The sequence below is a fragment of the Trachymyrmex cornetzi genome, unplaced genomic scaffold (genome assembly GCF_001594075.2).
Source record: "Trachymyrmex cornetzi isolate Tcor2-1 unplaced genomic scaffold, Tcor1.1 scaffold324, whole genome shotgun sequence".
NCBI classification, from domain to species: Eukaryota; Metazoa; Arthropoda; class Insecta; order Hymenoptera; family Formicidae; genus Trachymyrmex; species Trachymyrmex cornetzi.
Window position 1 is genome coordinate 200306 of NW_017297941.1, and position 16889 is coordinate 217194.

At 37.9% G+C, this 16889-nt stretch overlaps 1 protein-coding gene across 1 annotated transcript; it reads left to right on the forward strand.

Moving 5' to 3' along the window:
- Positions 1-207: 207 nt before the first annotated feature.
- Positions 208-15359, forward strand: LOC108762854 (lipoma HMGIC fusion partner). The gene is made up of 5 exons (XM_018510061.1): positions 208-1738; positions 6355-6473; positions 11428-11603; positions 12653-12751; positions 15119-15359. Exons 1-5 carry the CDS (start codon positions 1649-1651, stop codon positions 15253-15255), a joined length of 621 nt encoding a protein of 206 aa, XP_018365563.1. The 5' UTR covers positions 208-1648; the 3' UTR covers positions 15256-15359.
- The last annotated feature ends 1530 nt before the right edge of the window (positions 15360-16889 follow it).

Here is a 16889-nt window from a genome sequence, read left to right on the forward strand (position 1 = left end):
GTTCTCCACGCGTGCACTGCGCGGCGTGTGCTCGCCAGATGTCCAAGAGCGGGATGCTGGTGCGTCCTGCTTCGTCGGGCGCCCTCGGTCCTCCCACACGGTGCGGTTGCGGCGCGGCGCGACGCGGTGCGAACCGACGCGGGTGGGTAGGAGAGAGGAACGCTGCTGAGTGTGGAGAACGGAACCGTTCAGTCGCAGCCACGAAGCGGCGCCGTGCGCGACGACGGACGACGACGGACGACGACTAATCGTCGTCGACAATTTCGGATGATATCCGCGCACGCTATATTCTTCTCGTCATCGGTCGTCTCGTCTCCGTTCGCATCAGAAAGAGGTGTTGAAAATTGAATTTCTACCCGGAAACATCATCGATCTGACATCAACTTTCCGCCACACGATCTCTGTCTCGCGATTTTCTCAACATCTTTCGCGCCGCGAACGTGAGAGTGACGGCGCGGGCGCCCGACTCCAAAACGAATGATACGAATACTTTTTACGAACGTGCTTCACTTATCGGGAGCGTGGTGGTGAACGAGTACCGCAGCGTGGGTAGCGGTGGTCGCATCTATAATTAACCTTGGAGGAGGCGTCTGGCAGAGGAACAAAGCACCATCTCTGCAAGAATTTAGGTCCATCAGTGAATTCTCGATGAAAACGGACTTTTGGTGAATTAACAACGCGATGTAGAAAAAACAGAGGATACGACTTGCACATCATTAATTTCTTCTTGAACGTTCCCTAATAAATGCCACGTTTTGAATAATTAGCCAGATCCATATGACGATACGTAGTAACTTTGGGAAGCGATCTTTGGGACAACTATCGAAAGAGGATTATTAACCAGCGGTATTGATGCATTCTGTGGAATAATGAACTTGGACCTGGATAACAGTTGTGGCTTACAAACAGAGTGGTTCGTCTATGGAACTTGAGGCAGTGAACTGTGCAATCGTTTGGAAGGGTAACTTTCTTGTGGTTTCCCAGGGTGTAAGTGTGAAATCGCTTCATCGTCATTCGGCATGAATTTTGCGACATGAGATATATATGTTACAGAACGGGAATCGGAATTAACCGCGTGACTCATTTCGGAGAAGTGATATTCTGAGCGACACCACCTCGGTCACGTTTCACGAGCCGAGTAATTCCTCGTGGAATCTGAATTAACGGCTTCGCGTTGGCCTCTCGTCGGCGACGTTACATCGGAAAACGACGATAAAGACCGAATGATTAAGAGGGAATGATTAAAGCACTCGGATGTTCGAACCCGTAAGAGAACGCATCGCCAGGCACGCTCTGATCCACGATTAGGAGGAGGTCGATCGATTTCGGAATTAACAGCCCGCGAGTGTCAAACGAGCCGCGACAGGAACATCAATACCCTAATAAATGTCACTCGCACGATCGATCGTCGCCTTTTGCCAGCCATGACGTAAAGAGAGGATTTAACAGCGACGAGGGTCAACGTTGTCGAGAGCGGCTGTCGGGATCGGCTGTCCACGATCGTATGCAGGTCCCGATCTCCCGTGTGGGTGCGTCGAAGTTCGTGATCCTGACACCGCTTAGGGGGGTGGTCCCCTACAGTTATGCACGGATGGAGGATGAACTGCAGTGCGTGAGGGAGAGAGGTGATCGCTCCTAAACCGATGAGATGACAGTGCTGTGCGTGCTGTGGGCTACTCTGTCCACTGTGGCCTCGATTCTCGCGTGCTCCGGTTTTTATCTGCCTTACTGGATTCAGGTGAGCAATCTCGTTACGCGCTTTTAATTATGTTATGCCATTATAAAGAATTATCAAAGTAGAGATGCACCTTTCAAAAGTTTTTAAACTCTGCGTTGGAGCAATGTTTAAAGATTATAACAGTTAATCGCGAGGGAATCTTGAAGGAGTTATGAGGTAGCCACAGATGATTAACGAAACACGAGGGTTCTGTTCTTTCTGCTTCTTGTTTTTCTTGGATTTACGTAAATTAACACTAAATCTTTATCATTAAATCGATACCGCTTTTTTTTCTCTGTCGCGCGATACATTAGCGCTCTTGGACGTTTAATGGTCATTAAAGTGTGACATTAATGGGGCTATAAAGTAGGGTATCGATAAATACGAAAGCACAACTCGTCCAATCGGATAGGGATAAAATAGCATTATTACCGTTTACAACTGAATTAGTTCCGCGATGATATACTACTAGCCGATAGTCCGATATGCACGATTAGCGAACAAATGATTGATAGCTTTTACCTTATTTTTACACGGAGAGAATTTTTTTTTTAATTTACCCTGAGAAAATATGGTAGTTGTCTCGGTAGTTCATAGTGTGGTACACTGAAAACAAAATCTTAATTTCAAAGATATTTTTCTTTGCTCGTATTAACAAAAATGATTTCTTTGGATCAATGAAAATTTCTTTGAAAATAAGATATTATTCAATTCAATAAGATATTGTACAAAATATCTTATTTTTAAAGAAATTTGGATTCATCCAAAGAAATTATTTTTTTTAATACGAGCAAAGAAAAATAGCAAAGTACAATACAATATCCTAAAGATTTTTACAATGCAGTAAAATTAATCAAATTTATTTTATGCATATTTTATTATAATTTTATGAATGAATGAGAGAAATTTACGTAAAATTCTTTGAAATATACGTTGTACCATATTTTCAGAGTAAATTCTAAGAAAAAATTCTCTCCGTGTAGCAACTTTTAGAATTATATTTATGGAAATTCACCTACGCTTACAAATTTAACTTCACTGCTCTGTTCCATCACTATAAAATTCTATGACATCGTTTTTCGCGTTTTTGTGACGTGGAAGGGTCATTCTGAATTTCACATACACGATCGTAGTTTTTGCATTTTCCATGACGTATCTCCGTATCTCCATAAGGACTTCGCATCGTTAACATGACGATGACGTGAAGATATGAAGAAGTCGTTTTCGCTTCTTCGCTTATCGTCGAAGGGTCTCGTATCGACGATTTTGACGACTGTGAGAATTTCTCTGGCACGATCATAAAGCGATTTAATAGGCGCCGTGATAAAATTGACGAAATTGCGTGTTCGGTTACGAAGGTACTGGTAAATTTATGAGTTTCAACGACGTGCATACCAAGAACGTTTCATGATTTCAATAAGGCGTGTCAAGTTTATCGATACATTTAGCGTATCGAGGTACGTTGAAATTATAATTCAGGAGAGAACAGAATGTTGTATACTTATATTAAACGGAAAATTGTATGTTTTTCTCACGTTATTTCTTATGTCGTGTGCTTTGCACGTATATTCAAGCGGCAGTTCATTTATCACTCTCGAGCCATTCATTGGAAGATCAGACGGTTGAAACTCGCGAACTCGAATTTCAGGACTTGCTGAGGTCGGGTTACGAATAACGAGAGCGGCGCAACGGCTCTCCAATTCTCATTCCCATTAATTCTTGATTTCTGCTGCGTAGTTAAGTGTAATCCGATTATACATGTATCGATGTGTTTCTCAATAAATTAGCTGGGAACCATGAAGGCGAGCGCATGCCTTCGACAAAACGCGGATTAAAGGATATTCGTTTTAAAACGCCTTTGAACTTGCGAGCTTTAATGTTGAGATAAGATTGCAACATTACTCGTGGATAATGTTACTAGCTATTTACGTTTCATTTTCGTCCGTGCACAAGATGTAAAATCGGACGAGATGAATAGTAGCGGAGTTTGCGACAAAGAAGCGAAATACAAAAACGAAAAATAGTGAGAAAAGAGCAACTTGGAAATAAGAAAAGCAGAGAAGCTAGAGAAATAAGAAGTGGAAGGAGGACGGCAAAGAAAACGTGAGAAATCGAACAAGCTCGAGTCATCCGACAAGATGGATCGTAGAACGGCGATAGTAATCGAATTCTTCGTTCTAAACCACGAACGAACCGACGAAACTAAAACATTAGTTCTACAGCGCAAACGTCTCAATACACAGATATTTGTCACGTAATTAGTAGTTTAGCAAAGTTGAACGGACTAAAAGGAATTTATATTATAATAAAGTGAAAGATACGCGAGAGAAGAAACCTCAATATCAAAAGAAATGTATCATGTTAACGAATATGATAAAGAATTCAAAGTTATTAAGTTTTTTTAGACATTTGTAACTAGAATGGCAATAAAAAAATTAGTAAAAATGTATGTTGAAAATTGTAATAATAATTATATTCATGTAACGAAACAATAATGCACTTATACATCAAAAAGTCCTGTAGATAATTCAGACAATTGAATAATTTCACTCTAACTACAATTCGGCATTGTCAACAAGTGTAACAAAGTCTTGATTGTGACGCGAAGCAAAATTTCGGTCCTTGAAACTTACTGAGACGTTCGTTACGCGTACAAGATTCTTGAACGCGACAAGAACGCTTTGGGCACCGACAACTTGGTAGAGAGAAGTTGATGAGGCGAATATCGTCGGGTAACTTTGTACTTGGTGTGACTGCTACTTGCTTTTACCTGGCCTGGCCGATGTTGTTGTAGATTCAAGGTAGTTTGGCCTCACTCGCGACCAAATTGTTCATATTCCACGCGTCACGTCGCAAACGAAGCCGCCTCTCGAAAGAGAGAATCCTGATTTTCAGAATTATATGGTCAGAAAACTGCAACTTTTTCCGCTTCGAATCTATTTTACATTTTCTCTAGGCAGCTAACTTTGTACATAGACTTGACAAACCTTTTTACAGTTTTAGGTTCCACGGGTGGTGAAAGAAATTACAGTTTACTTTTCCGAGATCTTGTTACCGTTGATCATGGATATCCGTTTCTGAGAGCTCGTTTGTACAGTTTAGGATTAATGACGTATCGGTTCTCCGTATAGCGAATCACCGAAGGAATCTAGAGCTATAAGGGGAGCCTTGTTACAAGAGGAATCTTGTTAGCCAAAGCGTTTCATCAGTTTAATTAACAGATGGTGCTTCTCTTTAGAACCAATTATACATGTGTATATTTTGTCTATGTGAACTTATATAAGTGTCCTTTTTTTAGAATTTATAGCATGTATAGCTTTTTATAAGCGTAAATTAAGTACTACATTTTATGACATCACGTTTGTAAATAAATATAATTATTAACTCTACTGATTTGTTCGGATCTACTTGACGCAAAATGTAATTAATTTTCTTATTAATTACATTTTGCGTATTTTATTTAAAAACGTTTTTCTAGTATATGATAACTTCATCTGTTAATGTAAGATCTTTTTTTGTATAAATTTTTTATTTTTTTTAGAATTTTTAATCACGTTGATCCAAACGATATAATAAATTTGAATAGATCGGAGTGTAGTAAATTTGAATAGATCATAGTTAACATAAATTTCCATACGAATGCATTTACTTTATACGAACGTAATTTTGTATGATATATAGTCTCGTATGCAGTATAATAATATATCGTTTGTATGTATCTAACATGATTTTTTCAGAGTTTTGTTTAATTAGGATTTATGTTTGAATCAATTTTGTCACTATAATGGAAAAGTAAATTTTTAAAAGATGATTCTTTTTTCAATAAAAATATTATTGTAATCCTCTTTTTATATTAATTATTATATATATTTTTTATTCTTAGAAACGTTTAGATTCATTTATAAGTAGGAAATAAGAAATTTAATAAAAAAAAAGAACTTATTTATAAAATAAGTTCTTTTCGCGTAATTTTACGTTTAGTCAGAGACTTTTATTATGGTATATTAATGGAAACAAATGCGAAAAAAGAAACATGCTCGAAGGAAACGGCATTTGGCAAACGACAAGCGAGCTTATTACTTCTCCGCCAGACGGTCACGCTATATTTTTTCCGTATTAAGAGAAGCAATCAAAAGCATTCAAACAGGACGGCGAGACATTTTCTTTGGCGCCGTGTAAAATCTGTTGGAAAGGAGAGAAAATTTCCCTTGCTATGCCATCGCCTTCGCATATAAATGAATAGACTGTATAAGTCTTTTGCCCCGGATGCTGTTGCATGTTCGCGCGACGCGACAATCTTTCGTGCCACGAATCAGCAGCGTTCAAATGACGTCGACGTTTCTACTTTACACTTATTCAAATATTCCTCATCTTATTTCTGCAATTACCTTCCATTCTACTCAAACAACTCAGGAAAGTTACGTTAGAAAGGGGGGATGAAATTAAGTCTGCAAATTTCTTTAATATTTATGAGCTCTATATATTTTCATTGGCGGCACAGCCTGTAATTTCAAGTTTACTACCTCCAGTTTACTGGAAATTAGCGAGCTTTGGTGTTTAATATAGTTTTATTATAAAGCCTAGCGTTAAAAGGTAATAGAGTAACAACCGCATTTCCGCGATCTTGTGCATTTCAGGGACGACTGTTGGGAAAGGCTGACGCGTACTTCAGTTCCTTTCGGCGTTGCAACTACCCGCGAATCAGGGCGCCCAACGCCACGCCCGAGATAGTTTACGAGTGTGCGAGGTATTCCAGGTATGTATTCTCGCATCACTATATTCCCATATCAAAGCGAATGGGTGCAAGTACGTAACTACGATTAAGGATCTCGAGAAGCAAGAGACTCGCTGCTCATGGGCCGTTTGAAATGCTCGAAATGCTGTGGAACAGTTGTTCACTGAATCTGCTCGAGTCATTCTCGTGAATCAACGAGCCGGTTAACTAAAACGGGACCGGGATTTCGGATTTTCGATGCCAAACACCTCCCGTCAAACGCCATTTTAATTACCTCGTTTTAACGAGATCTCTAATTCAAGAAAATATTATTCTGATGATCAAGATTGTAGAGCGCGTGGACGAATTATTATATTATCAGAGTAAAATAATATATTCGTTCCCTGCGATAGCAATATGGAGTAAAATTGATATATGTTTAAAGAAACGTTTTACGTATGATGCTTTTTATTAATAAATAATAATAAAAATAATACATGTAACATTGTCAACTAATTAATATAAACGAGGATTAAACGCTTGCTGGAAATGAACATTCAGCGTGAATCGTGAAATTTAAATTACACAATTTATGTCGTGCGCGTGGAAAAAGAAATTTGCACACTTTCGCGAGCTGTACACGAGGGAGTAATATTCGAAGTTTTGGTGACGGACGGATTAATTTGAGTTCAGAACGAGAATCCGGATAATTTTAGTCGAACTCAAGTGTACAATTTGTAGAATAATTTCTTACAAAATACTTTGCAAGAATGTCGCGTAAAAAAACGGACATATCGTGCTATAAAAACTTTCTTCGCAAACTACATCAATTTTGTCGCGTACGTGGTCGTAAAAGTCGTGGTCGCTCGCGGCATTAAAACTGAGGCATTATTGTTAACAAAAGGAATTATGAAGAATCAAGTACGAAAGAAATGAGACACGATTTTTTCTTTTTTCTGCGCAAAACATTCAGATTTAGAGAGATGGCATATTACATAAAACATTCAAAGAACGATTACATCTTATTTGTTTTATCTAAATAAACGAAATATTTTTCGCCTGTTAATGTAGAAATTAATTTACGGTCAATCCTCTTAAGCCTCCGAGCGTGAAAAAATAATTGAATTAAGTACCATCATTCAATTTTCTATGTATTTTCAGAAACAATATACAGGGTGTCCGGTAAGTTTTGACAAAGTGTTCATATGTAGATAGAGACTAATCTGAGTCGAAAAGTCTTCTACTATTTTGCAATTTTCGCAACTTTTGTTTTAGTTATTCAATGAGCAGAATGTCTAAAATCGACGCATAAAACAATTTTAAGAGTTCTCTTTAAGAAACATCTTTAAGATATTTCATAAAGAACACCGAAAGAAATCTTAAAGTTGTCTTATGGGTTAATTTTATTCAACAATCTTTAGATAATATCTCGTTGATTATTGCGAAAATTGCAAAATGGTAGAGGACTTTTCTATTTAGTTTAGCATTTTGTCAAAACTTACCGGACACACTGTATAAATAACAATAATTCTAAATTATATTGTGTAATTAAAAATATATTTAAGTTACACGTAACTTATATTAAACTTGCATTAAAATAAATTTGCACTCATTAAGCATGCACGAAAATAAATTTTCGTAATATTAATAATGTTAATATCGTTAATATCAATATACCATATTAATCGATATACATTTGTTTACGTGATAATACTGATAATGACCATAATAACGATAGTCGCAATAACGGTGTGCAAAATGCGCGTGATTAATCGGATTTAGTTGCATTTTGAGTGCAAAATACAAAGGTATTTGCAAATCATGTGTTTTTTTACCGCATTATGTTTTTCCGCAACTATAATAAAAAATCGAATCCCCGTATTCACTCCGTAAAATCGGTGAAAACGTTAAAAACAAAAATTAAAGTCTATTCCAAATTCGAATTACGGTACATCTGCTGTCGACTGCAAAGAGGATTTGCAATCGAAAGTACATGCGAAGTTTGCATGTATATGGTAAAAGTGAAGCAGCGACCCATGACAAATTATGCAAGTCCTCTTCTTTTTTGTTGCTTGCGCACTCGTTGATTGATCTAACACTCCGCCCTCGTGCATCGCTGATGCACTCGTACGCGCAATCTGTAACGTGTTTCGCAGATGGTCGTAGAAATCGTAATATATCTGAGGTTTCATTTGATGCCGCTTGAATCGATGAGTCTTACCTGACAGTTAAGAGAATTACAGTTTTGCGCTACATGAGTTGTTAGTTTGTTAGTTTGTTAGAGTTATAACAGACAATATGATCGATTTAGCTATACGTATGTATTGATGACGTCAGTAGCGGTATAGAATTGTATGGAGATTGTTCTGACAAGTGCGTGTGTGTTCTTATTTCACGAGAGCATATACAACTGCGGAAAAGACAAAAAATAAAGTAACGCGCGTATCGCTATTATACATTTTTCAAAACGCTCGTCAACAGATACGGAACTTGATTTTCTCTAATGCGCTTTATTCTCGAATCAGTTTTAAAACAAGCGGATTTCGACGTTAATATCACGTTAATTAAAGTATATGACTATTATTGTAATGTAGCTAAAATGGAATTATAGCATTGCCTTAATATTTTTATCTTCGGGAGGATTTTTTTTTGTAAAAAAGAACATGTATTATACTTTCCATCGAGAATACCGTGTGGCAAACACGAGCGTCGACAATGAGTCATCCACAGATTTAATTCCGCTTATACTCTTTCTAACGAGATCTCGCTACAAAAAGGGATATAAAAATATGTATCTCGCGTATGTACCTCTGATTTAATTTTCGTAAATTCGTATGTAGGTCGGATGGTGTCACTACCACCATCTTATGAAACCGCTTCATGTTTTCGTTCCTTTTTCATCTGCGATATAGACTCGGCCAAATAAAGATTCACGGATTCGTCGGATCCGCTATTCATTAGATATGTAATAATACTGATAATTTTTTCAAGGGAATTTAATCTTAATGATTAGATCTGCTCTGTGAGTTTAATGTCGACATTTTGCAAAATGCATCTTACATTGTTATTATTATTACTATTATTATTGTTATTATTATTATTATTATTACGTTGATTTCCATGCGTTAACGACCTTTTTTGCAGCATCGCAATGTAAACTCACCGGATACGCATTATAGCTGTTTCAATATCTGATTCTCGAAAGTGTCGGTTGTACCACAAGCAATTTCCCGATTGGCCAAGTGCGCACGATAGCGTACACACGCGAAATGTGTATCTCCCTTCTCTTCCGCTCCCTAATGCAAGCAATACAAGCACGATAAGTGCTAATAGCTGGTCTCTGCAAATCGAGACGTTTCGATAGTTCTATTAACGTTACCTTTCGGCACGTAATCAACTCGGCAATTTATTGATTAGTTTCACGGCACACAAATTTCACAAAATAATTTCCTAAAATATTCAAAGTTATCTTTTATGTCATTATTATACTACTGAATATTCTTTTAATAGTACAGTTATTGCAACGACATTTCAATAAATATGCACAAAATATTTCGAGAATCGGATTTATTCAAAGTTAGCTGACACAGAAAGCTATACGAATTAGCAACGCCCGAAATAAATAGTAGGTTGAAGGAAAAGTTACGAAAATGTAAGAAATACGAGTGGCTTCAACTTTGCTCGCTACGATTGATAATTTATTTTTTTTTTGCGAAATAAAAGACGGAACAATATATACGATGTTTTATGTTAGAATACCATCCCGAAAAATATCGTGTTTAGTCATATGGTTAACAGATCAAAACTTTGAGAAGTTAAAAACAGATAATACAATATTTTACGCGACGATATCTCTCACAAATAATATTTGCATAGAACGAAAAATATTCCGCACAGTTACGTTTCGTTCGTTTCCATATCCTCTCGCATCACCCTTTCGTTTTTCGGCATCGGCAGTTTCACTAGAGAGCTGATTCTTTATTTGAAATAACATTCAACGTTATATTTTTTTAAATTTCTATAGAACGTTTGTTTGTGTTTGTGTCTGCTTTATAATATTTTTCATTGATAAATTATAGCATATTTGTGCACTTGAAATATTCAAGTTGCGACTCCAAGATGAAGATATCAGCTGAAAAACTGTGTTATAAATTACATAATGTAAATTATCAATTTTTGTTCAAAATACCAGAAAATTCTACAAATCCATCATATAATTTAACTTGATTTTGCTTAATTTTGCTGTGAAAATTTTGATTGTATATCGAAATGCAATAGCCGAATGATTTTACGTATGAGTTAGTTTCTATAATATTATTGCATTATTGCATCAGGATGTAATTATTTGAAAATAAATTTACTCCCTCGTTTTGCTTGAGGCATTGGCTCGATAAATTCGCGCTAATTTTGTCATATGCACTGCGCATGTTATTGATTAATGTAGAAAGATAAATATATAAATACCGAATAAAGTTTATTTCGTTAAATTCGTGATAAACACATTGTGAACTAATTGAAACTTCGATATTATTTGAATCGTTCTATTACACAATTAACAAATAATACATTTTTGCACCAATAATCATAATATACTCGGTTTCATTCAAAGAATTATTAAATAATGCTCTTGTTGCCACTGACTATATATGTATAAATATTCTTTTTAAAAGATACGGAAAAGGTTTCTAATTAATAATAATGAAATTCCCGTAATAAATAATGAAAATAAATAAAGGACAAACGGGCAATTGGGAATTGACATGTGAGTGATCGGTGCGTAATGTTTTTCAAAAAGCTTTATCTTACATAAATGAAATGAGATTTGTACATGTTTTGGCTAGCCTTCTTCAGCAAAAACATACGATGAGCAGTCAAGATCCATGAAATTGAAGATGTAAACTTACGATGTTAACAAAAATTGGCATGATTTGGTCATAATCGTTTCTAATTAAATTATTGCAGAGTTTTTTTTATCATAAGCGATGTTTCGTTGCAGTTTTTGGGACATACCGAGCGCTTGGTGGCAGGCGAGCACAGTCACGATGGGTATCGGCGTCGCGATTGCAGTGATCGGCGCCCTGACACTTTTGGCAGCGGCATCGTCATTCCTTCCGCATATTCTTAAAACGCCAAAGCACACGAGGATTCTTGGTTCCTTGCAATTGCTCGCTGGTGAGTGTATTATATTTTTCGCAACTTGTAATTACATTTCGCTATTATATGTGCGTCCGTTACCATCAACGTTCCGTTACTATTATCATTTATGAAAGAAAAATATTTTTCGCATATCATTAAATTATATATGATAAAATAAGCTTCGTATCCTTTTATTGAGCATGAGAAAAAAATAATGCACCTTCAAAAATGACAACTCATCCCTGCTGCGTTTCAAATTGATGCGAAAGCAATGGAGCTGCGAGAGACTCGCATTTCACAGCGAAATAATGAACTGTTCCCAAATAAAATAGATATCAAGCGACGTCATTCTTCTTCTAACATTGACATATTCCATTTACGCGCTTCAAGTTAGTTCGTTGTTTTCGATCCTTTTCTACGTTCAAGGATTGCTTTCGAAAAATGACAGAGTCACAGACATGATCGATGCAGGATGAAGCTGGGAATGTCATAATACTATTTATTTTAGAAGAAAAGCATTTGATCACACAACGTTAAAATTACAAATTTCGCGTGAGCAATGCAGCTTTTTTTGCTAAAATATTCATATTTTGCAAGCAAAGCAATCTAATCTCATTCTTCATCTTTATAAGTAATATTTTCAAGGGGAAGAAACTTATTTAATCATCTTAACAATATTATCAGTACTACAAAAGAGTAAACAGATGAAATTGGTCGACACTTTTCAACGGTAGCTACACTGTTAAAAATGTTTGTGAATTTACATACACTTACAATAAAAATGTGCAGTAAATTTGCAAAACCATATAATGTTTTACTGTGATTTCACAATATTTGCAAATTTACAACAGAAATTTGTTATGAATTTATAAAACTGGCTCGCCGCGCATACACACCAGAGATTTGAATATACTTTACCACAAAATGTTATTGTAATATCACAATATAACTGTTTAAATTTACAGCACATTTTTGTTGGATCAAAACTTCCAACATTTCAGGAAGTTTACAAGAGAAATTTCTTACAGTGTAAATTCAAGTGCGCAATGAAAAATTGATAGGCCATTTTCGTAAACTTGTTACAGCCACGATGATATGCGGCGGCCTGGTCATGTATCCGATAGGCTGGGATAATCGGGAGGTACGCGAATCCTGTGGGAAGGGGGCCAACGTTTACAATCTCGGTGAGTACCCTCGAAACATCGTTTTCGAGTCTGCAGGAACGCGATGTAGGTATTATATCGCGGGATGCGAACCGCGTGGAATGATGCCGGAACTTAATTTCGGCGGAATGTGACGCGCGAGTTATTGATTTAATTTGATATCTAATTAACGTGCTCGCGACAGCCTCGCTCGCGCGCGCGCGCGCGAAAGAGGAGAGTTGCTTTAGTTGCTCGTTTTCTAGTTTAACGACGTCTTCAGCGAGAAATTGCCGTTCCGATGCGACGCGACGTGGCGAAATCTGCGGATATGTGTCCGTACGTAGTTACTCTTAAGACGTAACTATCAAGCGATGACAGCGATGACGACGACGACGACGACGATGGAATCAGTAATGGAACTTTCTGCATTTTCGCAGGCGAGTTTCGCCGGAGCGTTTTATCGAACACTCAACGATTTACAATCATTTCTCGAGACTTAACATAAATCAATCGAGACTTATGGCTCTTGTGTGTAACTTTACGGGACAAATTCACATCTCACTGGTCTCAGATGTAGTTTCTGATTTCCTCGTAATTTCCCAACGCGACACGTAACGATGCGACTCGACATCGTCGATCCGATGATTTCCCTTTCAATACTCGAGGGATAATTCGTTATTGATTCTCCATGACTGCGGATGCATACGTTGTATTTTGCATGCAGGATCATCTCTGATAAATCCGCATCCGGTTTAACCGCGTGATAAAATCCGAAGAAAATATTTGCTTATTTATTTCACGCTGCTATGTCAAATAGAAATTGTTGCATTAAAATAATCTTAAATTTTTTTCTTGTATAATATGAAGATTTCATCAAGATGTCTCAACATTTTTTTTAGTTATAATATATATAAAAAAAGCAATTTTGCATCGACAAAGGAAACCTTTGATAAAATTAACCAATTTCACAGTATGTTTTGAATGTGGGCGCGGTTGTACATTTTTTGGATAGAATTTTGAAGGGTTATGGAATATATCCAGCATAATCCGTGCTATTCGGTGTACAGGTGACAAGTAATCCCAGGTGAGTGCTAGGAATAGACCCGGATTGGTAGGTCAAACCGACGTCAAAACCAATGTCACAGCGATGACGACCGAATCACATATATTTCCAATAGAGTAGTTAAACGTTAGTTAAACGACATCTCTCGCGGGTTGAAAATTAAACTTATTTATAAATTCTGATAGAAGCACCAGTACGTTCCAATTATCTAAAATTGTTCGAACCGATCATTACCATCGATATATTCCAAATTATAACACAATCATAAATAATATTGCTATTGTTTTAGCGTTAAATTAGATTTATAGGTATTCTATTTACGTCAGTAACAATATCGGTTATACTTATTATTACGTTCATTTATGCTATTATATTGTCATCAGGTTTAAATGGAATGCTTCGCTCTGTTTATTTCTATCGAAAACATTTATTTATACTAGTATCAAGATAAGCTATTGTCTAAAATTGACAAAATTAATAATATATAATAATATAATATTTAACTCTTTGTCGACAATATGGAGTTTTAACTCTTCCATCAACATAGAGGGCCTTTGAGAAACACGAGCAAATGTTTTTTGTTTCGGATTATATGAAAATCTGGAAAAATTCTGGTATACTTGTCAAAGCTTTAATCCTCCGCGAACCAGGTGAGATGTGACATACCCCAGCAAAATGAATTTCTATAGCTTTTTAGAAAGTACCGCGCGCATGTCATCGGTTTCATGCAATTGCGAAGAATGCGTTATTACCAATCATACTAAATAATTAGTATATTTATGATAGCATATTTATGATAAAGTCTAGCACGGGGTATGAGATATATCCACATATGATGTACTCGTATGTTGATTTTCCACCTGGTTCGCGGAGGGTTAACAATATTGTTTTACTATCATATTTTGTACAGATTTAAATCTGTCTATCAGAATGAGCAATCGAAATATCGATGGTGCCTTTAAGAATCCATGTTGTCGGCAGAGGATTAAAATTGATTATAATATTGTAATATCGTAGTGATGTTTTTAATTAGAGCCGTTGCGTAATTGAAAAGCAATCTTTTATCTCCCTAACTGCAATATCTGAAAAAGTATTTTCTGCAAGTAATTATCTCCTTAATTCCTGGCCTACGCCATAAGACAAATCTATCCGTCTCAATTTATTAGCCTATAATCTTGGTGCGCTGATTAAGGCATTACAAGCGACAATAATATTGAACCTCGGCACGTCGATTAGGCCGACTAAGCTATTCTCGGAGAAATTCCCGTGGGTAGCTACAGATCGGTGTTTCGCCAGGGGGGGATCACCGAGACAAGTCGATGACGGACGGATGCCATCTGTTTCAGGAAAGTGCTCGGTGTCCTGGTCGAGTCACTTGCTGGTCGGCTCGGTGGCGTTGCTGATGCTGTGCTTCGGCCTGAGCTTCTGCGCGGCGCGACACAAGCCCGACGCGAATCCGCACACGGATCCCCTGCGCATTTGACAATCGAGGTACTCTCAGTCGATACACGCCTACGCCTCGCCGAAGACGACCACACTCTCCATCGTCACGGTCTGTTGATCCCGCGTGCCTGTTGCGTGCACGCGTCGTGCGTACAAATATCGCGTACGAATTCCACGTATTGCGGAATCTCGCGCGCCTCACGGCAATCACGGCATACATGAACCGCGTTCTCATTGTGCGCGCGTGCATGTATATATGTTTGTATTTTTCAAGCAGGGCGTGAGCGCGAATTTTTCCGCGTGTTTTACGATGATTTAACGCGTGGTTCGACATAAACGCCTGCGTGCGCGAATAATCCCGTTAATATTGACGTTGACTCACAATACAGATCAGCGAGACGAACATTATAAATGAGCGTCGTGATCTCACAGCGTTCGACAGACAGAACGATTAATAATTGAAGTGAAATTAACGGGATAGATACGAGTCGATAGCTCGAAAGGATATTAATCTTTGGTTGGTTCGTCACGTCATATGACGTAGCGATCGAAAGTTGGCGAACAAGTATGTTTCTCCAGAGATGCTATCTTCGACGAGATTCAACGAGATTCGTAAAGTTCGAGGCACTCTCTATGACCAATACAACTGATATTTCCTTGCGAACAATCCGCGAGATTTCGAAATCACGTCCGCGAGAGATCCGGAGATTGATTAAACTTTTGACAGGTTAACGCGTATCTACCATCCTTTCTATCCATCGAAACAAATCCCGCCGTCTTTGTATATAGCCCGCAACCTGCATATGTACGTATGTATATACACGCTGGAGTGAATATACATATAGTCCCGACTCCTGTCTCGCCGGTCTCGCGCGGCAGACGGTTGGAGAAAGCCGCGCCACGGTATTTCCAATTTCGTGCCGTAGTAAGCCCCTGGCTGAGAGCGACGAAGCAATTGGCAATTCGCCTCGACGGGACTTTCAGCACTTTCAATTCGCACGGGGAGACGGGCCGCCGCTCGCCGCTCGCTCTTGCCGGGCGAATACACACGGTGACTGCGGGAGAGTCCGCATTCAGATGCGCCGTAACGATCACGATATCCAGCGGGAGAGCTGCTGCACGATCTGCATGCACGCTCCTCGCCTCGCTCGAGGACCGGGAATCACTGTGTTTCCCACGGTCCGAAAGCCTTTCGGATATATCGATCGCGAAGGCGCGCAGAACGTTTCGGCTCTCCAGAGATTTGCACGTTCCTCTTATTTATCCTCGTCTCTCGGATTCTCCCCTCAAGACGCTATTTCCTTCGTCGAAGTAATGCGTTGGCTCAACCGTGAGTGTCGGTTTAGCGTTCTCTTAACATTTATTTGGATCTACGATTCCAGATTTTATTTCTAGGATATATATTACTCTTCGTATGTAATTTTCCGTCTTCCAGCTTTTACGAGATAATCTCTTTCCTTGGAATAACTTTTTTAAAATAATTTTTTACAAAATATTGTTATATTCCCCAAAAGATAGTGCCGTCGGCACTATTTTATCAAACGGCGAGCGATTGTTATCTCTATATTGAATCGCGGAAGCGTTGAGAAAACTGGGTTCAAGTCGGAAAAGCGGATTGAGAATTAAACGGGTGGCGAAATCCGCGTAATTAAAAGATAAAAGGATCAGAGAGAA

Bases quoted from the DNA above. Each gene is read 5' to 3' on its own strand.
- LOC108762854 (XM_018510061.1), top strand. From the start codon at position 1,649: ATGACAGTGCTGTGCGTGCTGTGGGCTACTCTGTCCACTGTGGCCTCG. The intron at 6,474-11,427 runs GTATGTATTCTC...GTTTCGTTGCAG, and splicing joins GAGTGTGCGAGGTATTCCAG to TTTTTGGGACATACCGAGCG. The intron at 11,604-12,652 runs GTGAGTGTATTA...AACTTGTTACAG, and splicing joins TTCCTTGCAATTGCTCGCTG to CCACGATGATATGCGGCGGC.